The 24,851-nt window shown below is 41.6% G+C and overlaps 1 protein-coding gene across 1 annotated transcript; it reads left to right on the top strand.

Moving 5' to 3' along the window:
* Positions 1–315: 315 nt before the first annotated feature.
* cand1 (cullin-associated and neddylation-dissociated 1) lies at positions 316–20,756 on the top strand. Its single transcript, XM_067490691.1, has 26 exons — positions 316–645; positions 4,777–4,852; positions 5,027–5,094; positions 5,292–5,446; positions 6,656–6,779; positions 7,034–7,121; positions 7,802–7,970; positions 8,109–8,214; positions 8,790–8,935; positions 9,905–10,056; positions 10,894–11,034; positions 12,084–12,225; positions 13,349–13,557; positions 13,644–13,812; positions 13,912–14,001; positions 14,715–14,868; positions 14,960–15,197; positions 15,359–15,547; positions 15,935–16,078; positions 16,368–16,503; positions 16,586–16,762; positions 17,188–17,283; positions 18,515–18,684; positions 18,762–18,926; positions 19,244–19,351; positions 19,481–20,756. Exons 1-26 carry the CDS (start codon positions 578–580, stop codon positions 19,703–19,705), a joined length of 3,705 nt encoding a protein of 1,234 aa, XP_067346792.1. The 5' UTR covers positions 316–577; the 3' UTR covers positions 19,706–20,756.
* The last annotated feature ends 4,095 nt before the right edge of the window (positions 20,757–24,851 follow it).

Raw genomic sequence — 24,851 nt, 5'->3', positions numbered from 1 at the left:
GCCTCCTGGTGACATCACCTAATCTGAAAACTCCTCCAGATTTGACATCATCAGAGTTTTCAGCTAGAACTAAAAATATAGCTTTATAAATATATGTTAATAAATATATGTTAATAAATATATATACATAAATATATATATTTTTTAAAAATTATACTGCAGCTGGAAATATCGTTAAAATACATATAGGCCATATCTTCAAACTAGAACAGAAACATAAAGCAAGTTAGAAATTCAATATTTGAGTAAATATAACTAGTTACTTTCCAAACCAGCCCAAACTCTGACCTTCGACCCCGCAGCGTCCAGCTCTGCTAACCCCGCCCCACTGCAGAGAGAACGGGAGCTCCATTCAAACACACCAAACTCCGCGTCCCGGGATGCGACAGTCGCTGTAGAAGGAGAGAAAGGCGGCAACAGCAGCAGGACATTAAACATACACTTTACCTCAAAAATCAGATTACAGGGACAGTCAAACAGGCAGCCAGAGACACGGCCAGCCAGTCACTCAGCAGCCGGAACACACACACACACACACACACTGCGCTCACTCTGCTAGCAGGAGGCTAACACCAACATGGCGAGCGCCTCTTACCACATCTCCAACCTGCTGGAGAAAATGACTTCCAGCGACAAGGATTTCAGGTAAATGAAAAGATAAACACCGCCGACTAAGTGCACGTCTCACATGATCAGTGCAATCTAATATAAATCAGTGGCACAGACAGTGGCGGGGCAGCTAGCGGCGGCTGTGCCAGGCCTTATGCTAACTGCTAGCCTGCCACCTGTCTGATCATCGTCACATCGCTAGCTAGCTGGTAGCTCACAGCGTCGTTGGTCGTTAGTTATTGCTTGATTTGACAGCTGTTTAAAGTCAGCGACGTGGGTCGCAGCGGGTTGCCGAGCTGCACGTCATGTTAAAAAGACAGCTGATCTGCGACAAAACGCCGCCAGTGGGCAGTTAGCTTGTCTGCCAGCTAGCTGGCTAGCCCAACTTCTGTCATGCCGCAAGCTAGCGCGGTGCCAGCTAGTAGCGTTTGCGGTGGATGTTGGTGTCTGTCACCGCCGTGGAATAAAAGGTGAACATAACGTGACAGCTAACCAGGATTCAAGCAGCTAGTTGATGGGGTTTAAAGTAACGCTTGTGAGTAGTCGGGGGCAACTAACATGGTATTTTGAACAGGGTCCAGGCTGCAGCCCTCAATTCAGATCGATGCTATCTGTATAAAAATGAGATATTGAAAGTAAAATATTTTGTATAAATTAAATGCTACAACACTTATTTGATTTGGTAATACTGATTTAATGGGTGCACGGTATAAACTTTAGAACATCACAATATTTAGCAGATTTTTGTGATGTAACTATATAACAGAAATAGAAATTCTCAGCAGCCTCATATTGATCCCAAGTTAAAGCATTAAGTGTTGAGAGCTATGCAAACGCAAACATTTGACCACCATCAAATATTAAAACATTTGATTAAGGATGAAATCTTTCCATGACAGTGTTTTGTATCTAGGGTCCATTTTCTCAGCTATCACTTTACTCTTTTGCCACAAATTAGATTGGCGTCTTGTGTTTGTTTCACTTCTGGCCATTTGTTCCAATATTCACTTCTTTTATTGTGGTGAGAACCACTGCTGAAGTAAAGGAGTCTCCAAACTGTTGCTGTTCAAGCATCTGCCGTGGTCTCTTCCACATATGGTTTGTCTTTTTGCTTGAGGAACAATTCAGTGAAAGTTGCAGTGTGCAGTTCAAGCGAACACTTACATAAGGCTCAAAATTAGTTCCCCCTGATTTATCTGAGCTGTTGCTAAATCATTTTCTAACGACAGCTTAGGCTCCTCTGTGTCAGAATTACTTCGTTTACCTACTTAACTGCTAAAGAAACATAGTGGACAGTTCAGTGGTTTTCAGGTAAAAATGCAAAGACAGTTGTATGAAAGTGTGACATAATTTATTTAATACCTACTTTTTGTTGTTTCAAGTTGACACCGTAAAGCTTTTAAAAATTTTGAAATCATATTTCTACTGTAACTACTACACTTTTTGTGGAGACCAGCCGGTCTGCTGCAGCATGGGACTGGGGAAAACCTCGCGCTGTACAGGCGGACAGCTTTATGAATGAAACAGAATATGGACAAGTTATTGTCCTGGGCTTTCTGGAGTTTGTGAAACTTTGTTAGGTGCTGTGTTGTGCTTGTCACCAGCCTTGTTTGTTAGTATTAGATTTTGGTTTTTTAGTTCTGCCAGTGTTAATCGGAAAGTGATGTTAGGGCCCGAGAAAACTTTTGATCAATTTTGATTCAGAAAATGCAGAGACCGAGGTATAAAAGTAAAGTAGAGTCACGTCAGGGCCTTAAACTGGGACCTAAATGGGTTTTAGTGGACTGTTGTGATTTAGGTCAGTCATTATGTGTTGGTCACAGTGAGCTTGTTTGTTAATGAAGAGAGATTCCTCTAACAACTGGATGTAAAGCGATAATGTGAATACACACACAACTCTTAGTCCGTTGTAGTCCTGTTGGGGAGCTGACACGCTAACAGCTGTCTGCAGACAGATGTGCCTCCTCAGCTTTAACAATGCAGATGAATTAACGTTAGCGATATTGAGTTTCTGTCCCACGTGTGCTGAAAAGGATCAGACTTAGTTGGGACACCGGCTACAGTCCGTGTGTAACTGTGAGTGATGGCATTTATTTCCATACGTGTTTACATCTTTCTTGCTCCAACATTTTACACGTATACGCTCAAAAATATGGTGATGTAACGTTACAGTCATTTGCACTCGCTAAGGAAAATAAGTCCTTGTTACCCAGGTTTTTAACCAGTGCACAGTTTGCTTTGTGAACTACTCAAACTTCCATTGAGGAAAGCAATAGCAAAAGTCCCTATTGATTAGGTACCTGATGTATATGAATCAAAGTAACTTAATTTTCGACTGTGACTGTGAATGGAATCAGCAGATCAGTGCCAATATCCAAGCTTATGTGACATATGAGGAGTTTTTCTTTAACTACTTACCATTACTCTTATTAATTATTGAGTGTGTGTATTTGAGGAACTGTATTATTAAAAGGATTTGATTTCAGCTTTTAAGATTGTAACTTAAAAACATAAAATATGATGGGTTGGGAAGAAGGAAAACTAAGCATCCAGCGTTCTGACTACATTGGCCAGGAAAAAGTTGCTGTACACAATTCTGGTGTTTTCTACTTATTTCTAAAGCGTGGGAACAATAGATGAGCACATCACTTGTAATCTGTCAGACTTTATTGTATCTAATTCAATCTTTTTACTTGTTTACATCTGCAGCTTCCCCTTCATTTTGCAGCTGTGTTTGCTATACTGAGATTGATTTCTGTTGTCCATATTACATTGTTGCATTAAAAATAAAATACTTGAAACTAAATTCTCAAAATTAAAGGAAGCTGTTGAAGTTTCATATGAGTCTCAGCTGAATGTTGGAGTGCATTTTGCATAGAACGACAGCTGGTGTGAAAACTATTCCTGGATTTGATGTACATTTGGCCCTCTCATGTTTTATATTTTAATAGAAAGTATCTAAATGTTCTGCACTTATATAATGATTTTCTACCTATTGGTACTTAAAGCGCTTTACTCTGCTTCTCATTCACACACACACACACACACACACTGATGGGGGAGCTGCTATGCAGCTGGCCAACTCTAACCGGGAGCAGCTAAGTTGGGGTTCAGTGTCTTGCTCAAGGACACTTCGACATGTGACGAGGAGCCGGGGATCGAACCAACTATTGTGGGATTTATGTACGGCGGCTCTACCTCCTGCACCACAGTCGCCCCGGCGTATCCTGTGTTTTAAGCTGGGGGTCTTGTGTTAATGGAGCAGTGGGGAGACCTAATGAGTAAGACCAAGATATAAGTTCAGATGACAGTATGATTGGATCATTTAGTTTCTTATTTAACGTATAAAAAGTCTCAGTGGTACAGCGTTGGGTTGGGATGCAGAAGACAGCGGTTGAATGTGACCTTGGTACCAGTCCCGAGCCCGGCTAAAAATTGGGCGGGCATCCGGCTTAGAAATCCACGCCAAATCAACGTGCGGGAACGCGCTCTGCTGTGGCGACCCCTGAAGGGACAAGCCGAAAACCGTCGATTTGTCTGATAAAAGTCACCTAACCAGCCTTCAAAGCTGACGGAGAACTAATTGGTTTCATTACTTGTCGCTGCTGCTTGCTCACTAAAAGAAATGCACGACATTGTGAGGGTCGTCAGTGTCTGCTCCTGCTGCTGGAAAATTGCAGCTGACCCTAAACAACCACATCCGAGTTCTTTAATACCAAGTTTGCTTCAACTAAAAGTCTGCAGAGCAGATATTTGCACTTTCCTTTCTGGTGTCTGCTAGTGAGATCAGAGCATATTTTCTTACTAGTCTTGTTAAGATGTCAAAGCCTCTACATTTAGTGGGCTCTGTGCATGCTGGGCAAAATCTAAATATTGAATTGGACATAGTTATAGCAGTGAGTCTGTATTAAAGGCTTGGAGCAAAACATTTGACCAGAACATTCCCACAGTTAATGAAGTCCTACTAAAAGTGTTCACAGTAGACTGGATGCCACCTTTTATTTCTTGCCTTTCAGATGTACACGTCTAATGAATCGCAGTGTTAAGGATTTAACTGGGACTTTTTTTTTTTACACACTTTCACAAGAAAGAATTTGACCTTTCAGCATTTCTATAGAAAAAGTGGTTCACCGCTTATTTGAAAAACCTCTCGCTATGTATTTTCAGGTTTATGGCCACTAATGACCTGATGACTGAGCTACAGAAAGATTCAATCAAACTGGATGATGACAGCGAGAGAAAGGTCTGTTTTTACTTGTTTCTACTTGGTAATGCAAGAGGAATGTTTCTACAGTTTAAATGACTTTATAACTGTATGTGGTTTGAGACATATCTGTTTTAAAAAACTGGACATTTGTTCTTAGACTTGTGTGACTAACAAACATAGCTATTTATTAATTTTTTGATTAACTGATAGGTGGTGAGGATGATTCTCAAACTGCTGGAAGACAAGAACGGAGAAGTTCAGAACCTGGCTGTCAAATGGTAAAAACACACATGTTGTCATGATTTGTTCGGGGCCAGAGAGTGAAAGGCCAAACTGACAAAAAGGGCTAAATCTGATCAGGGTGTAGTGCCTCTTTACCCTGGACTTGTTTGTTTCAAGCCTTAGTGTTTCTCTCTGGAGGTGTGTTTGTTTTGCTCCTCATCTTGTGTTTCTGAACTTTGGGTTGTTTCTTCAGCCTGGGGCCCCTGGTCAGTAAGGTGAAGGAGTACCAGGTGGAGACGATTGTGGATACTCTGTGTACCAACATGCTGTCCGACAAAGAACAACTGAGGGACATTTCCTCAATTGGACTGAAAACTGTGATTGGAGAGTTACCGCCCGCCTCTAGTGGTAAGAATACTGCAAGTACTACAGCTATATCCACAGCTCTGCAATATACTACTAGTAAGAGTTGCCACACTTATACAGTTGTACTAAAAGCTTATTAGGTGCAATAGTGATGATGACCACAAATCAACACAGATATTTCACAGAAACTGCCACAACAATTAATATTATCAAATGTAGAAATGCTGCCTTGTGACAAATAGAGTAGTACAAGTAATAAAAATACTTTGAAGTGGCACAAATATGTACAAACTAGTAGGAGTTGGCCCTTTTAAAATAGTAAAAATAGTATTACTGGTACTTAGGTTACTGCTCTCACATGTGCAACTGTCACCTCTGTAATAAATACTGTACTATACCCAGTAACTACTATTACTATTGTATAATAATACTATAAATATGTTTGTATGTGTTTTTTTTTAGCAGTAGCATATTAAAAAAAGACTTTATATACAACCCAGTAAAATATTACTCCTTGTCTTTAGGAGTACATTTTAAAACAAATATTTTACCAGATGCCAGTTTTGTTACTGCTGGTAAAATAAGTACTTTTACTATCAGACCTTTTAGCTCATACAACTGGTCCTGATAATACAAGTGCTGCAGGCTTCACAGTTGGAATTAATGAATAAACATATCTAATCTACAAATACTGCAGATCAGGGGTCAGAAAACGTGGCTGAGAGCCATGAAAGCCACATATGTTAAAATGTATTTCCTTGAGAGCCATACGATATTTTTTGGTGAGGTAAAGCTTCATGCAGGCGTTGAGATGAGGCGTCCTCATCTTTTTTTCTTTTCGCCATCTTATTCGTCAAAACGGTTCCAGCTCCAGCAACCCACAACCCTGAACAGGTGCGGTAGAAAATGGATGCATGGATTAAATTTCATGAATTATTTTGAATGTTATTTTTGAACAGTTTTACTTTAAAATGTCAGCGGAATTATTCATTAGTTACAGTGATAAGAAAAGCCAGCTAAGATTTATCTGCGAGCCAGATGCAGTCATCAAAAGAGCCACATCTGGCTCGCGAGCCATAGTTTTCCGACCCCTGCTGTAGATGCTGATCTGATCACCTGCCAGTGGTAAATAATGCTGTAATTACTACATATGCTACTGGTTGTGTGTATACTACTTGTACATCGCCGTGTAGTAGTAATTGTACGTTCTATGTTTCCATGTGTCTCCGCCCACCTATCTACGGTTGTCAGGCTCTGCTTTAGCGGCCAGTGTTTGTAAGAAGATAACAGGTCGTCTGACGAGCGCCATCGCCAAACAGGAAGATGTCTCTGTGCAGCTGGAGGCGCTTGACATAATGGCTGACATGCTCTGCAGGTGCAGTATTGTTACAGTGATGTGCTTGTCAGGTACTAATCAAAATAAAAAATGCACTTCGCTGCTTGAGGAGAACATTTAGCTTGGTGTCGCTACTACCTGTGATGTTCATGGTGCCCTTTCGAAACAAGTAAAGTTGACCATGTACCAGCAAGCCCTCACTACAAAAATGAATATTTCTGCCCCTGATTGTTTGTATAAAAACACCAACGATCATAATTGAACTAAATGTCTGGTTTTCTGTCACTTTGCAGACAGGGAGGTCTGTTGGTGAATTTTCATCCCTCCATACTCAGCTGTCTGCTCCCTCAGCTCACCTCCCCCAGACTGGCTGTCAGAAAGGTACGTCTCCCCTTTTAACACTGGCGTTGCTGTTCTTCACACTATCAGGCCATAGGGAAGTGCATCCACATCAACTTTGTTTGGCTCAGGCTTGAGCTGATACTTATTTACTTTTCCTGAATGATGGATATGAATAAAAGAACAACTGGAGTAGTGTAAGGCTGAAACTGACATGACAGAATCCCCTTCATGAAGCTGTATCAGTATGGATTTATTTGTTAGTTTATTTTTTCTTTTTTTGAGTGTTTTTGTTGAGTGCAGCTCCAAAACACTTTGACCAGCAGATTGCTCACAGAATCAGTGTCCATTAGTGAAGCTGAAGTCAGTAAATTGAGAAGCTGCTGTTTTCCAAACTGACATGTGATCAGCAGAAATTTTGCAGCTTGGAGAAACGTTGTGGATTCAGTCACCTGTAGGTGTGGCTAAATTATTTTGGATGTTCCCTCTCCTCTGCAGCAGAGAGCTGCACTGTGGAGCCAAGCTGCGAAGGAGAGCAGCTGCAGCACCAGCGAGTTGAGACTAAGCATGTTAGAACTCAGTAGAGAAAGGACCTGATTCTGATTGGCTTCCTTTCGGTTGACGCCGACCTGTAAAATATGCCACCATCAGTCTCCTTGCTGATCAGGGGACGTCTGGTATTTGGATCAATTGCATTGCAATAATATAACTGACTATTTCAGAGGACCATCATGGCTCTGGGCCACCTGGTGATGTCCTGTGGGAATCTGGTCTTCATCGACCTGATCGAACACCTTCTGTCTGAACTGGGGAGGAACGACAATATGTCGACTACCAGAACCTACATCCAGTGCACGGCTGCCATAAGCAGACAGGCTGGACACAGGATCGGTGAGACGAGATTTACAGTCAGAATATTACAACAGCAAACCAGACGCACATGAAGTCGTCCAAAACATTCATTTTTGTACTGTACAGTATGTAGTAACCTTAACCGTCAATCACCTGTGAATTTCTGCCTGTCAACAGGGGAGTATCTGGAGAAGATCATTCCTCTGGTAGTAAAGTTTTGTAACGTGGATGACGATGAGCTCAGAGAGTATTGCATCCAGGCCTTCGAGTCCTTCGTCAGGAGGTAAAAAGCACAATTTTACTGCTAACGTCTTTTTCAATTCAATTCATTCATTTCCAAAGCGCCAATTCACAACAAAGTCATCTCAAGGCACTTTACAGAATAAAGGCAACACTATAAAGATGTATAGAGAAAACCCAGAATTCCCCCTTGAGCAAGCTCTAGGCAACAGTGGAGAGGGAAGACCCCCTTTAACGGAAGAACCCTCCAGCAGAACCAGGCTCACGGTGGGCGGCCATCTCTTAAACGGTTAGTGAGTGGAAAGTACAGAGAGAAAGGAAAAGAGCAACGAAAGCATCAACAAAACATCGGGCAGGTTGGTTGGACCAGTAGCTGGACACTGGAAAACCCACAGAGACACCTGCAGAAAGGCAGACAGAGAAGGACAAAGACAACTACGGGAGAAAACACACAGAGTTAATGTCATACAGTGGTGTCAAATGTGGGGTGAGAGGAGGGAAGAAAGGGGGAAAGGAGCTCAGTGCATTTGGTGGGGGGGGGTCCCCCAGCAGTCTAAGCCTATAGGAGCATTTCTAGTTTTAGTTGTTAATCCTTTGTTGTTGTTTTTTGGAATCCAGGTGTCCTAAAGAGGTTTACCCCCACGTTCCCACCGTCATCTCCATCTGCCTGCGCTACCTAACCTACGACCCCAACTACAACTTTGATGATGAAGATGAAGACGACAACGCAATGGATGCTGAGCAGAATGATGAAGACTACCAAGGTACTAAAATGTACTAGTTTAGATCATTTTGATCAAGGCTACACATGGACAAAGAACATGGACAAAAGTTCTTGGAATCTTTAAGTGTTCTTTATATTCAGAAGTCATGAATGGAAAACTGGGCTTCATAGTGAAATCAGCCTTTCGTGTACTTTTAGGTCATCACTAACAGAGATTTAAACATCTGTGAATGTCTGTTTTTCTTGACCCAGAGGTTTTTTTTTTCTATGTGTGTCCAATCAACTCTTGTCACAAAATGTCACATTTGAGACACTGTGGGAAAAACCTTTAAGGCTTTTTTGCTTGTAAAGTTAGACCCTCTCGCACTTACATCATTAGTCATTAAAACCCTTTGAGAAACTTATTAAAGACCTTGTCCTGATGACAGTGGATAAAAAAACTTGATCCACTGCAATTTGCTTACCAGGCAGAAAAATGCGTGGAGGATGCCAAGTAGACAAGCTGCATGCCCAACTAGGCATTTTTTATTTTTTTGGTCAGAATTGAATATGATGCAGCTTCATCTTTATATCGAAAGGTTGCTCTGCAGTTTTAGTTTGCTTCACCAGCTTTTATTATGGATTCTGGAGTTTCCGAGAGCAGAGTTTGTGTAAAATGCTGTTTCAGAGGCATCTGAAACAACATTTTACAGCAACAGACACAGATCCCACTGCCAACAACATGGTCGACTTCTAACCTCGGATAGAAGTTTTCCTGTCAATTTGGGTTTAAGGGGGCTTATCACTTTCCCCAGGCCCGACATCTCTGTCTTAAGATCCATCTTCTGTCGAGAGTAACAACTAATTCTTAATGTCTACTGCTTCCACTGTCTGTCTGCAACCAGGGTTTGTTTTTTTTTATGTTGATTGATTGATTGATTGATTGAGGTTCACATCAATGTTGAAGTATTTTATGATGACTATAGTCGTGTCACTGGATTATTGACACACTGTCTTTCTGTCTGTCCAGGCAGCGATGATGAGTACAGTGATGACGACGACATGAGCTGGAAAGTTCGACGGGCGGCGGCAAAGTGTTTGGACGCTGTCGTTTCAACTCGCCACGAGATGCTGCCAGAGTTTTACCGTTCTGTGTCTCCTGCACTCGTCTGTCGCTTCAAGGTACAAGTCACCTCCTTCACCTCCTCATGATGATCCTTTGTTTACGTATGCTGACTTTTCAGGGCTGATTAGCTGATTTCAGCGCAGTACTTTTACTGACAACATACCAAACGTTTGCCCTTTTTCTAGTCAGAATTGGAATCAGCCTTATTGGCCAACTATGCTAACATACAAAGAATTTGCTTCTGGTCATTGACAGCTGTCAAGGTCATGTTGAAAATGTTAACAAACATGGACCATTAAACAATGAAAATTATAGACAAAGACACTAGACACTAGACACACTAATATACACAAAGTCAAAATTTTTATCAGAGGATTTTATCACAAAATTAATTTTGCAGTTCCATTTTCACGTTCAGAATTTGCTCAGAGGGAGTTTTTTTTTTTTTTAATGACAATGAAGCTTTAACGTGTATATATATATTTAGATATTTGATATCTAGGCATAAAAGTAAAATGTGACTAAATTGTTTTGCTGGCCATTTTGCTCAGCCCTGTACCGCTCTGATCTGAGAATAATTAAAATAAAGTCTCAGGCTCGTCCATGACATTACTGTTGATCATAAAATCTTTATCCTAAGGATTATAAGAAAGAACTGTATTTATAACAAAGCATAATGTCAGTGTTGTGGCAGCGCTCTGAAAAAAACACAAAATTAATGAAATAGATAAATGTGTTAAAATGTGTACAAACTAAACAAAGAAATTAAAGTTTAAAGCTAAACCTTTGAATCAGTGGTGTGACGTGAAAATAAGACGGGAACCTAAAAAGCTGCTAATGCATTATTGTAATCACACCTGTTGATCTGACTGGACCTACCTGTGTATTTTCAGGAGAGGGAGGAGAATGTGAAGGCGGATGTTTTCCACGCCTACTTATCGCTACTTAAACAGACCAGACCAGCTCAGAGCTGGCTGGCTGATCCAGATGCCATGGAACAGGGAGAAACACCGCTTACAATGCTGCAGAGCCAGGTAACATTACTGAGGATGTGCAGATGCTGTCTAATCAGAAATGGAATTATTTGGAACGCATGAAAGTTTCGTACTGTTGACTGGACATAAATATTTTTGAACATGTCACCTTGAGATCATGTTTAGGACCGAACAAATGATAATTTGCTTAATAAAATGATTAATAGGAGTGTGAGCACTAGAGGATCATCAGAGAACTGCATGTGGGTGGTTTCAGGTAAATGGTAAATAGTCGCTTTTATCCAAAGCGCTTTACAATGTTGATTCCCATTCACACACACACACTCACACACCGATGGCGGTGGCTGCCACGCAAGGTGCTCACCTGACCCACCGGGAGCAACTTGGGCTGTGATACGCCTCTTGTTATAAGCACCACACATTTTTTTTCAGGCTTGAATGTATCCAGTTCAAAATGTTTAATTCAGTGCAGAAAGGTGCCTGGTGTCAGTTTTTGTTTTTTATTAATTATTTTGTCCAGTCAGATCATTTAGAGACCTGATGATAAATGACAGCACATTCCCGTGCTGTATTAACTTATCCTAAAATCCAGGCAAAGCCCCTGAACGAGCTGCCTACTCCCTATGATATCTCCCCTTTTCCATCTTTACTTAGTATTGGTTAAAAGAGTAGTTCTGTGTGATTCGGGCCTTTTCAAATAAAAAATAAATAAATTAGCTGATTAGGCCCTTAGACTTTCACTGCTCTCAAAAGTTATCAAATCACTAAACTGTTCTTAGTCAAAGAGTTATGGCGGAAATTAAAAATCTGTTGTTTCACTAATCATTTTTGCAAAAAGGCCGTGTTTTATGTGTCAACTACACAGGAAACTGTCGTGGCACGTTACCTGCCTCTCGCCGTCTGAAGGGTTGTTTTCATGCAGCAGGTGGTGCTGTCCAGAGCTTTGATCCTTTGATCCTCAGCTTTGGGTCTGTTGAGTGACAGGAAACCCTGAGCATCCTGCACCATCAGTCACAAATAACAGGAAGTAGTTGTGGTGTTTTCCCTCTCTCTTACCGGCTCCGTCTGTGTGGTAATGTCCTTTGCAGGTTCCCATGATAGTGAAAGCTCTTCACAAGCAGCTGAAGGAGAAAAGTGTCAAAACCCGTCAGTGTTGTTTCAACATGTTAACCGAGCTTGTGAACGTCCTTCCAGGAGCTCTCACGCAGCACATCCCAGTACTAATACCAGGTAGTACCACAACCACTACTACTGTGCGTGTGAAAGTATCAAATAGAGTATTTTATTTATCCCAGTGACTCAGCAGCCAAAAATGGGAGTTTGATAGTTAACAATCCAATTAAAGGCCAAATGCAGTACTTACAAAAGCTATACGAGAGTAAATAATGTAAACAAATGTATTGAGATACAAGAAAATGTCGTCTGTTCGTACTTGTACTGCTCTTCTTACTGGACGTTCCACTGCATCTTGGCAGTAGCATCGAGTCTTTAGAGACCATAGTTTACACCTTTTAAAAAATCTGTAATTCCTTGACTGTTTCTAGTAGAGATTAACCTTCCTGTCTTAAGACAAATATAGACTGTTTTTGTTTGGGCAGTTTTAGTGACTTACACTAAAAATGACAAATCACCTGTAGCACCTGTAACACCTGTAGGGCTGCACACCGTAATAGGTTTGGGTGATTAATCTATCGAAAAAGCTTTTGAATTGATTGATTAAACTATCCATTAAGTTAAATTAATTGATTTACAAAATGTAAATTTCAATATTTCATTCCTTCCTTTTCTCTTTGAACAAACAAGATGACAACATCTGCACTGCAGGACTTTATTCCCCAAACAACAAACAGGCCAGTCTTAACTGGTTACTTGTGTTTTACAGGCTGATGTAAAGTCTCTCCACAATATAATTAAAGCAAGAGCTTGTTCCATGCAAGTTCAATGAAATGTGGTGCAATCTTCATTCAGCAATTCAACAGCAAAATAAATACACCAACTCGTAGAGCTCGCAGAGCATCATGTTGTTTGGTCTCTGATTAAAATGCTCCCAATCTTCAGATGACCACACCACTTGTTTTTATGTCGCAATACGTCAATTAGCAACTTAAATATTATTTACGTAAATAACATTGTTCGTATGAACGTGGGTGTGTTTTTTTATTTTTTTTTTAATGCAATATTGTATTTTACGCACGATTTCCGTCGATGCATCATCCCCATAGTTTAGACACCAATACTCTGTCTATATATATTATTGTGCAGAAGAATTATGAAAAATGAAATGATCCTACATTCTTTGAGGATGATACATTGATAGTGTATAAGTACTAATAGCTGTACATTTGTTTCTCAGGTATCATCTTCTCGCTGAACGATAAGTCGAGCAGCTCTAACCTGAAAATCGATGCCTTAGCCTGCCTCCATGTCATCATGGTCACTCACCCTGCTCACGCCTTCCACGCCCACGTCCCCGCTCTTGTCCCACCCGTGGTGGCGTGTGTAGGAGACCCCTTTTATAAGATCACCTCTGAGGCTCTGCTCGTCACTCAGCAGCTCGTCAAGGTAGGAGTCGTGCATGTAATCTTTATACGTTATTATATCGCTATTTTAAGTCTCGGATGATTGCACTGTGTTTCTGTTTCTAACAGGTGATCCAACCTCTAGACAACCTGTCAGAGGGCTCCGACAGCTTTGATCCCTCTCCATACATTAATGACCTGTTCACCTGTACGATTAGACGCCTAAAAGCTGCCGACATCGATCAGGAGGTCAAAGAACGAGCCATCTCCTGCATGGGACAGATTATCTGCAACTTAGGTATCTGCAGCCTGTCCATCACAGTAATGAAAGGGACGTGTTTAATGATGCACATACGTCTAACACGTTCTCATCTGTTCTTTCTGTTTGGATTGATAGGTGACCGTCTGCCTTCTGAACTTCCTGGAACATTGTCGATCTTCTTAGAACGCTTGAAGAATGAGATTACGAGACTGACAACAGTGAAAGGTAAAATAAAACCACAGAAATGAGACAGGAACGCAACACGTTGTGCAGTTTGTATTTGCCCCTGATTTCACAAAGGAATAACAAACTCGCATTTCTCGTAGCTTATTGTGTAATGGATTGGATTTGAAAATTCAGGTGCCATAGTAGCTAAACCAAAATTAAAGCAAAATAATCCAGACCGAGTCCCCATAATTGTTTTTCTTCAGTGGCTCACTGCATCTGTGGTGCTCAGTTAGAGCATCTCATTTGTTCAATTATTGGTTTGCAGAACCATAGTTACTCCCTGTAGATCACATTTGGCGGCGCTATTTTTTATTTTTTTTCTCTCTCCCTGTTCTATTTTGTGTGTGTGAAGCTGCTTCCTCTGCCTTCTCATCTCCTGGTAAATTTCAGGTCTCAGGAGAGACTACTTAAGTATAATGTTACTAAACCTAACTTTGCTGATTTGGCCTCTGATGCTAAGGTGGCATCATCCGTGCTTTAAAACACGAGTTACAACTTTGTGACTTGACTTTTAGGAAGTCGCTGCAAAGTCTTGTCTAGTCAGGTTCTGCAGAAAGCAGATGGAAAGTGAGGCAGCTGTTTTTTAATCAGCTAATGATCAGAGGTAGTGGGACAAATTCATTAACTTGATTTGGAAGGTCAGCACTTCAGAAGGACGAGATGGTGCCAACCTTCTTAATGATCATTTTCTGTATGTGTTTGTGCTGCAGCTTTGACGCTGATTGCCGGCTCTCCGTTGAAAATTGATCTGAGGCCTGTTCTTCCTGACGCCATTCCCATCCTTGCCTCTTTCCTCCGCAAGAACCAGCGAGCTCTAAAGCTGTGCACATTGGCTGCTCTAGACATCCTGCTCAGAAACTACAGGTAACACACACACACACACCAGTGCAACACATGCGACCATCAGCTCCATCTTCTCCTCCACTGCATCACTATGAAAGGGTTTTTGCTCCAGCTCTGCAGTGACTCCAGTCATGGTGGATGCGGTTCTGGCTGAGCTTCCCCCTCTCATCTCAGAGAGCGACATGCACGTATCTCAGATGGCGCTGAGCTTCCTGTCCACACTAGCCGTGACCCACCCATCCTCACTGGGTCAGCTGAGTGGAGGAAACATCCTGCAGCAGCTTATTAGTCTTGTTCGGTCCCCACTTCTGCAGGGCGGAGCGCTTGCTGCCATGCTGGACTTCTATCAGGTACGATTACAATTATTATTTATTTTTTTAATAGATAGATAGATAGATAGATAGATAGATAGATAGATAGAGATATAGATAGATAGAGATATAGATATAGATAGATATATATATCCCTGGTGTTTGAGGCCTCAAAGTGTTAAACCTTTGAATCTCCACAGGCTCTGGTGACCACAGAGACTCCTGGTCTTGGTTACATGGACCTGCTGAGGATGCTCACTGGTCCAGTTTACTCCCAGAGTGCCGCTCTGCCTCACAAACAGGCGTACTGCTCCATCGCTAAGTGTGTTGCTGCACTTACCAGAGCCTGTCCCACTGAGGGCCCTGCTGTGGTTGGACAGTTTATCCAGGTAAACAACCGGTCTGTGCGACTGACACACACTGCGCAGAATAAAACAAAGCAAAGCACATTAAAATCGCCAAAGAATAAGCAAATGCCTCAGTTTGAACTAGTGTGAAATGTTTTAAAATGTCCAGTCCTGAAGGAACTTTAGACCTTTTTGTGATTGTTACGGCCTAAAATGCCCGATTTCATGTCACCATTGCAGTATTTTTATGATGTTTTCAATTGCAAGGTTGTGCACAATTCTCGGGGCATTGTTTACGTGAATAGTACACATTTGTGCAGGGACTGAAGTGGTGAAGCTGAAACGTTCTTCAGCTGGGGTGGTCTGGCCGTGTAGGGGAATCAGGTCCACTCCACCACTGATTGTGAGTTTGCTCCCTTATTTTGACAGGATGTAAAGAACAGCCGCTCCACAGACTCTATCAGGCTGCTTGCTCTGCTCTCACTGGGCGAGGTTGGACATCATGTGGACCTCAGCAGCCAACCAGAGCTAAAGACGGTCATCCTGGACGCATTCTCCTCCTCCAGTGAAGAGGTAACACGTGTCTGTGTCTCTCTGTCATTCTTTCATCATACTGCTTTTATTTCCGGCGTTAGTGACGTTCAGATGAAACTGTACTATTTTTCGACGACTCTAATTTATTTGAGTATTTATTACCTTGTTCGGTTTGTGCTATTACGACCAGTGACTAAAGAGGAATCTGTTGTTACTCATCAGTGTAAGTTTCAGTTCTGCTGTGCTGCTTTTGTCAGTAGTTGTTCAGGAGTCCTATTTAGCTGTTTACTACAGTAAGTAGATATTAGCCTGTCTCTCTGTCTCTCAGGTGAAGTCAGCAGCCTCCTATGCATTGGGCAGCATTGCAGTGGGGAATCTTCCGGAGTATTTGCCCTTCGTCCTGCAGGAGATCTCCTCCTCCAAAAGACAATACCTGCTGCTGCACTCGCTGAAAGAGATCATCAGTAAGAGCAAAAGCTCTAACACAATATGCATTAATCTGTGTGTGTGTGAGAGTCAGCTTTTAATCTGTGTGTCTGTGTTGAGGCTCGGCGTCTGTCACCGGTCTGAAGCCGTACGTGGAGTCCGTTTGGACTCTGCTGCTCAAACACTGTGAGTGTCAGGAGGAAGGAACCAGGAACGTGGTGGCTGAGTGTTTGGGAAAACTCACACTGATCGACCCTGAAACACTGCTGCCCCGCCTCAAAGGATACCTGCTGTCAGGTAACTGACAGCTAATCAAAGAGTTAACCCATTTTGCAGGATCAGTAATAGGTAGTCACTCAGATCCATTCTAATCTAGTGAATCATTAGCTGATGAATTAATAAATCCATATAAATGTTGATATTAGGACATATGGATTGTTTGGTTTTTCTTTTTCTTGCCAGCAACAGTGAAACTGTAAAAATCTCCAATGGGATTATTTCAGGTTTTAGTAAGTCCAGCCCTTCTGCTCCCCTTCAGATTGCAGCTCCCACCAAACTTGTGTGGGATTGATTATTGGGTTTGGATGTGTAAATAAATTAGTGCTTTTAAATGACACCTCCTGGACCTGAAGCTGACATCTGATAATCAATGAAATATTGATATAATGATCTCTGACTTTCTGTATGTGTGTGTGTGTGTGTGTGTGTGTGTGTGTGTTTAGGTTCATCATATGCCAGAAGCTCCGTTGTAACAGCAGTAAAGTTCACCATCTCTGACCAGCCTCAGCCCATCGATCCACTGCTGAAAAACTGTATAGGTAACACACACCTGTCAGATACACAAGTCTGCAAAAATCCATATTAGTGTGTGAGCTTCAGGTGAATGATCTCACAATGTCAAGTAGAGTTTTAGGACCAAATTCTGCAGTCACGTTTTCATTTTCAACAAGTCAAGGTCCAGATAATTCAGAGACTCCATGAAGGTGGCTCAGTTTTTCTGTGGTGGGAATCTGGACCAAACTGTCCTGCTGAAACCATAAGTACAAAATTAACTAGAATCGGAATCAGAAATAGTTTGTTAGTATGAGTCTGGCACTGATCGAGCTCCTATGGATCCCCAGCATGTGGTGCAGAGGATGGGAGCCACTCTCCATTATCCCTCGCAGCTTGGACAGCATCTGTTAAAGTGTCCAGCTCTGTCCCCACAATGTCACTGGCCCTTCTGATCGGTTTATGGAGTTTGTTAGTTTCTGCCGCTCTCAGTCCACTGCCCCAGCTTACAGCAGCAAACAGAATTGCCCTGGCAACCACGGACTCAGCATGGTTCACATGGTTCTTCAAGAAATAGAGGCGACTCTCGCTCTTCTTGTAGAGGACTTCAGTGTTCTTACCCCAGTCCAATTTATAGTCAATAAACACTCCCAGGTATTTATAATCCTCCACAACGTCCACACTGTGACCCTTAATAGAAACTGGAGCCACTTGGATGGTTCCGCTCACACCATGTGACACAGTAATGCACCACAGCCCTGTATTCAGACTCATCATCCTCACTGATACAGCCAAGCTTGTATGTGTTTTTTATTTTTATTTTTCTATTTTTTTTAAAGAGCAACATTGAGATGGCTATTTTTACAGATGTTCCTCTTCTGTGTTATTCAGTGGAAACGAAAAGCCAGCATTGCACAGAATATCCTATAAACTATTCTGTGTTCTCTATACATCTACAAGTGCACGTGGCACAGACATATTTGTATATTTGTATGTCCATCAAAGTGAAATCAGATTTGATATTCTGCATTTCTAGCCCCTAACCCTAAAAGACTTGACACTCAATAATACACACAGTCAAACACATCAGAGACAAACTTATTCAACGATTCCATTCTTCCAGTCTCCTGCATTTTAAAGAATGTTATTCTCATACTTTGAGATGAAGAGGGTTTGAACATTGCTCCACCTTTTTTATTATGAAATGAGTTTGAATTTGTTCACAGATTGATGTTGCAGCACATGGTCTGTCCTCTAATTGGCTGATTTGTTTCCCAGGGGATTTCCTTAAGACCCTGGAGGACCCTGACCTGAACGTACGTCGCGTTGCCTTGGTCACGTTTAACTCTGCGGCCCACAATAAACCCAGTTTGATCCGCGAACTGCTGGACTCGGTTTTACCACAACTTTACAATGAGACCAAAGTCAGGAAGGAACTGATCAGAGAGGTGAGAACGCCTGAAACACATTCACATACGTGGGCAGATGGAGACAGACGGGGGGTCTAATGTTCAACTGTGTGCAGGTGGAGATGGGTCCGTTTAAACACACAGTGGATGATGGGTTGGACTTGAGGAAGGCTGCATTCGAGTGCATGTACACTCTGCTGGACAGCTGCTTGGACCGACTCGACATCTTCACCTTCCTCAACCACGTAGAGGACGGTCTCAAAGACCACTACGACATCAAGGTCTGACCCCATAACAAAACACACCTTTGCCACTGATCACTGGTCAAACGTTACTTTTTGAGGTATTTTCCTCTTGTGTATCTCCGTTTTCTACTTCTTCATGAGACCATCGTATTTTCAGAACTTTTTTTTTGTGCCTGTCCCCCAAATGTTTGGTGACATTTCTGGGGAAAAAGCTGCTTCAAATATAATTTCTCGTTAGTAAAAAGTATCATGAGTTTGTACTTTACTGCCAAAACTACTGCTTCGTGCTGGATCAGTATTGCTGCTGCTGTTGGCTCCCTACAGTGCACTTAGGTGGATAATTGTGTTTCCAGATGCTGACATTCCTAATGCTGGCCCGACTGTCGTCTCTCTGCCCAAGTGCTGTTCTACAGAGACTGGACAGACTGGTGGAGCCACTGAGAGCCACCTGCACCACCAAGGTACACAAACGTCTGAATGTTGTCCCTTCCTGCGTGAAACACAGTCCACCATGGAAAAGAATCTGAAGGGCCGCAGTTTTACGTACATAATCTGAATGTAACTTTAATGTTTGTCTTCCGCTTCTGCAGGTGAAGGCGAACTCTGTGAAGCAGGAGTTTGAGAAGCAGGATGAGCTGAAGCGGTCGGCGATGCGCGCAGTTGTTGCTCTACTGACGATCCCCGAGGCCGAGAAGTCGCCGCTGATGTCGGAGTTCCAGTCGCAGATCTCATCCAATCAGGAGCTGGCGGCCATCTTTGACTCCATCCAGAGGGACTCCAGCTCCGCCAACATGGAATCCATGGACACCAGCTAAAAACATGGACAAAACAAGATCCCACGATGCAACACGGCATCATCCCTGCTGCTGGAGCGCTAACCCTGCAGCATGTTTCCATGACAACAGGACACAAACACACACACACACTCACACACACACACACACACACACACTTGTAGTTACACACCCTCTCCTAGCGATCGATCGTTCCATGATGCATTGCACTGAAATCAGCTGTTTGGAAAAGAAAGGACGAAGACTGACGTACGGCTCTCACGCGGACAAAAGAACTAAAACAAAATATAAAAATAAACGGAAATAAAAAGAGAAATTCAAGAAAATAAATTCCATATGAGGCTTGGAAGCTCCTTCTACTTCCTTTGTTTTCTAGCGAGGTCATCTGGTTAGCTGATCTCCCTGTTCATCATCATTTTTCTTTTTTCTTTTTTTTTTCTTTTTTCTTTTTTTTTGTTTCTTTTCATAATTCCAGAGTTCCACAGGTACTGTAACCTGATTGGCCGCTGCTGAGTGACTGACAGTTGGCGTTTTATTAAAACTGACCAACAGGAATAAGCGGCCTTTCCTGTCCAAGGCCATGGTGACCAATAGGAGAAGGACTCGCTCTGTATTTTTATTTTTATTTTTTCGAGAATGATGTAGGCAACCAATAGGATGCTGGGGGGTGACAATATGTGGGTGGGCTTTTACTATGTGAACTAATCAGATTCTCTGATTTAATAGACCAGCCCTCGGTGTCTTCACTCCTAGAAAGTTAGGAAAGGAGGGAGGGAAGATTATTGGACCAGGTTTCATCTGACCAGACCCGACTGGACAACATTGATGACTATTATTGTGTGGCTGTTGCTGTGGTAACACAGTGTAATATATATATAGTAACAATCTAAAGATCATCCCGTTTGTTTCTGTGAGCCTCCCAAAACCGGGTTCCTTCTGGTCAGGACCGGTTTGAGCTGGTTTAATCAGGTCCCAACCTGGTTTTATCTGGTCCAGTCTGGCCTGGTCAGGCAATCCACTGATGTTTATTGCCCAACAAAAATAAAAAAAGGTCCATTTCTGCCTGCCTTCATACTCTTGACTTTTTCATTTCTTTTTGAGAATGCGAGTTTGCTTAAACTAAGTGATTATTGGATGGTTGAACAGTGTCAATAAAGAGCCGAAGTGAAACCCCAACTTCCAGGGTTTGATTTAAAAAAAAAAAAAAAACACTGACTGTGGCTTTGATGTAATTAATTCAGTCGAAATCTGTTTGTACTAAGACATTTAGTTTATGCACTAAAGACAACGGTAAAATGTAACTGGGGTAAAGGATTGGATTTACCCAGATTTACAAGTGCACATGTGGAGGACAAACCTCTATAGACAGGGAAAGTAATGGAGTTGAATGTTTGTGAAGTTGAAGCCATTAGCTCTGAATTCTGAGAAAATTAAATGAACGGCATCAAACCACTCGCCTTTTCACACCAGCAGAAAACTTCAGTGAAATGTAACAACTGCATGATTGTCTTACAGGGAAAACCCCTAAATAAGTGATCTGGCCTCTAACAGACGTCTCCTGTAAGCCCTAAATGTTTGTGGCCTAATGATACGGCCCAACAGAGCCGTATCAGAGAGGCCAGTCAGGACAGCGCTGCTGTTGTGTTTAGGGCAGCAGCTGCTTCTTTTTTTTTCATTTCACAAAATGAGGGATGTGATCAGAAACTCACATCTCTGACACTGGACTTTAAGTGAAACGTTCGATTTTTTTCCTGTAATTTTCAACATAAACGCAAAGTGCCCAAAGGTTGAATCTGACTGATTTTGATGGGACTTTCATTTCTGTCAGAGTGCAGAGATTCCTCAACGCCCTCGGCCGTTGTAGCAGCAGCGGAGACTGATGAAGCTCATAGATGATTTTAAGTCGTAAGTCAGCCAGTTTTGAACACGGACGATAAAGTGAACAGACTCAGAGAAACGATGTTTTTGCGTTTCTTCCTTTTTTAAATAGCTTTGTTTTCGTGTGATTTACACTTAAAACAGATGTCACTGTCTCCAGCGTCAGGCGTAAGACTTTATACATCTGCTCAGCAGTCACAGTAGTTTTCTTTTAAGAACCACTTCTGATTTGAATCAGTATATCCTGGTTGCAGCAGACTGATCCAGAGCACAGCTCTCAAGTTAGTGCGGAGTGTTGTCAGTACTGCAGCAGCATGAAACACAGGAAAGGAGACATTTTACCCTAAGTTTAGCTTCTCAGGCTTTTTTTTTTTTCATGGCTGCAGTTGTCTACCAGACTGGAAGCAAAGGCTTCACAGAGCTTCTGAAAATCTCTTCAGATACACAGGTAAGTATGAAAAGAAAAACACTTCCTCTTCAGAGGCCTAAATTCATCGCTGATTGGCTTTTTCACTGAGGCAAAAACCTGTTGGAGTGCAAACAAAGCCAATGATGCTCATTCATCTCGTCTCCTAGCAGCAGCCAAGCTGATGAGGTTGTGTTACAGTGTGTGTGTGTGTGTGCTCGTGGGCGTACTGATAAACATTTTTGATGTTCAGTAATTTATTGTGCCCAGATGGACTGATGCCGCGTTTACAGAAAGGCGCCATGTCTCAGACCTCTTCACTGAATCTATGGATCAATTACAGAATGAGCCGACTGGGCCCAGGTCCCGGACTTTATGGAGGTTGGACCAGAGCCTCGGTTTGGGGTCAAAGTTAACTTCACTCACTGGGAAGTTAATCAGATGATCACAAAAAGACACAAAACAGCTACCAAGAGGAGAAAATGTCACTACTGTGTTTATTCTTGTCATTTTGTGTCTCTTATGTCTCTTGTGTGGATGCTGTGTCTCTGGGGACATTTTGAATCCCTTTGGTTGCGTTTTGGGTCTCGTAGTTATTTTGTAGCTGTTTTGTGTTTCTTTGTGGTTCAGTGCATCTTTGCAGTAATTTGGTGTTGTGTTTTGCATGTGTTTGCTCTCTGCCTAGGTACTTGTGCTGTGTCATAATAGTGGGTTTGTGTGATGTAATTTTGTGTCCATGGTTGTGTTTTGTTTTGTTTTTTTCCATTTGTGATGCAGTGTTGTGCAGTTATTTTGCATCTCTTTGTTTTTTGCTTCTCTTTGTCTTTGGGGTTTGCGCCCTGTTTGTGGTTGTTTTGATCTGGTATATTTGTGTCCATTTTTGCTTTTTACCATTTTTGTGGCAGTGTTCTGCAGTTCTTTTGGTTCTCATTGTGGTTGTTTGCGTCTCCTTTTGGTTTCGTATCTTTGTGGGCGTTCAAGTCACTGTGGTGGTTGGTGGCTCTGTGGTTTGCGTCCTGTTTGTTTTTGTTTGATCTGCTAATTCGATGTCGGTGTTTGCTTCTTTTTCTATTTGTGGCGGTGTCCTGCAGTTCTTTGGTGCTTCTTTGTTGTTGCTGACTGCAAATTCACAAGTATGAACTCTTCATGTGTGCAAATATCAGTCTACAACAGACAATTAACAAAATATCACAACTGTTTATACTATTTTCTAAAACTTTCACTTTAAGTACAAAGTATCTTGCACGTCAGTAGTTTTATATCTGTATATGTACTTCAACTTGGAAATGTAAGAACTAGTGAGAACACACACAAACAACTATGTGTGTAATAGAGGAACTGTGTGTCAGTGAAAGGGAAGCGGGTTGGGTGGAGGGTGACTCTATTCTGGGTGACTCCTTCCTGTTTGGGTGTGGCTTCACAACACATCTCCAGTGTAGTAAACACTGCGTGTATGTGTGGGTTTCTCGAGGCGTGTTCCCATCAACACGCTCTGACACGCTCAGCTGTTCTCTGACTCTGCAGTAACTCGCGCACACACACACACACACACACACACACGCACACACACGCACGCCCTCGCACTCGATTGTTTTAATGTTTAAATACTTTAAAATTCGCTTTGACCTTTGACCTCCACTTGGTGTTATTATTAATAGCCAATAGGAGAGGGAAAACACCCATGACATAATCAGCTCTATGGTCACCATCAAAATACATCACAAGGGTCCTGTAGTAATTTTAACACTAACAAAGTACCTTAATTGAAGAACTCCACTCAAGTATAATCTTGACGTGCTTTACTTGAGTACTTCCATTTTATCATACTTTAGTACATTTTAAAGTGAAGTATTGTACTTCTTATGAATAATTATCTGACTTTTACTGAAGTATCATTTAAATTGCAGTAATCTTACATCTCCAAGGTGGTTATAGTGTCTGTGTGTGTGTCTGTGTTTAAAAATGTATACTTTAATTGACATGAAGCTGTTGAGCAATGCAGGCTTTTGAATAGGCCCGATGACGTCACTTAGCAACGGAAATTACATTGGTGAATAATATTTCGGCAAAAGATGACTCTACTGTCTAATGTTTTTACCATGCAGGAAGCGGGAAGCAGGTGAGTGCGACGCCTGAACGTCATAAAATCTGTGACGAAGTTAGCGCGAAACCGGAAAGTAACTATGGCCTCCCTTCAAAATAAATCCTAATAAATAAAATGGAGCTTCAGCAGCTTTAACAATAAAATCATTTTTGCTTATTTACGATGTGTTTATTTAATAAGTACTCTAAAATTGTCATTGTGTAAAATGTTTACCTTAAAAGTATTTTGCTGATCGTAGTTTTTTGCTTTTACTTATAGGTCTACGAGGTAACAGTTTTACTGCAGGGCTTTTACTTCATGTTACTATAGTGTGGCCTTACTCGCAATTATACATTCAGTCAAACATTAATAAAATATCTGAGTCACCCATTTAATTTGACTTTGTTTTTGCAGGGATATTGGAAACATTTCTCAAATAACTTATCAACCTCTAACATGTAGATGAAACTTTTGGTTTGATATTAGTTTTAAGAAAATGAATATAAACCAAAATATTATAGAAACTAATGCATTGAACATCCAAGTTTAACAATGTTGGATTGACAGTGGGGAAAAAACGTTTTGGCAATTTTCAATACATTTATTTGATTTGATTTAGAATGTGTCACTTTAAAATTGATCGAATTTTATAGCAGCTATAAGATTTTTTTGCTTATGAATAAAAATCTGAAAAGGTAACGACTTGTTTAAAAGAATCGTTTGCTTTCTTGGGAAATTACTGCCAAACATGGGAAGCAAACAAGACCGAAAGAAATCCGGCAGGCCACCTTTATTGTGAA

Source organism: Channa argus, chromosome 21 (assembly GCF_033026475.1).
Source record: "Channa argus isolate prfri chromosome 21, Channa argus male v1.0, whole genome shotgun sequence".
Lineage (NCBI taxonomy): Eukaryota > Metazoa > Chordata > Actinopteri > Anabantiformes > Channidae > Channa > Channa argus.
The sequence above is the reverse complement of the archived record's forward strand: the minus strand, read 5'-3'. Positions and strand labels throughout refer to the sequence as shown.

Excerpts from the sequence above, each read along its gene's own strand:
- cand1 (XM_067490691.1), top strand. The coding sequence starts at position 578 with ATGGCGAGCGCCTCTTACCACATCTCCAACCTGCTGGAGAAAATGACT. Across the intron at positions 7,971-8,108 it reads ACAGGCTGGACACAGGATCG|GGGAGTATCTGGAGAAGATC; the intron begins GTGAGACGAGAT and ends GCCTGTCAACAG. Across the intron at positions 14,002-14,714 it reads GAGACTGACAACAGTGAAAG|CTTTGACGCTGATTGCCGGC; the intron begins GTAAAATAAAAC and ends TTTGTGCTGCAG.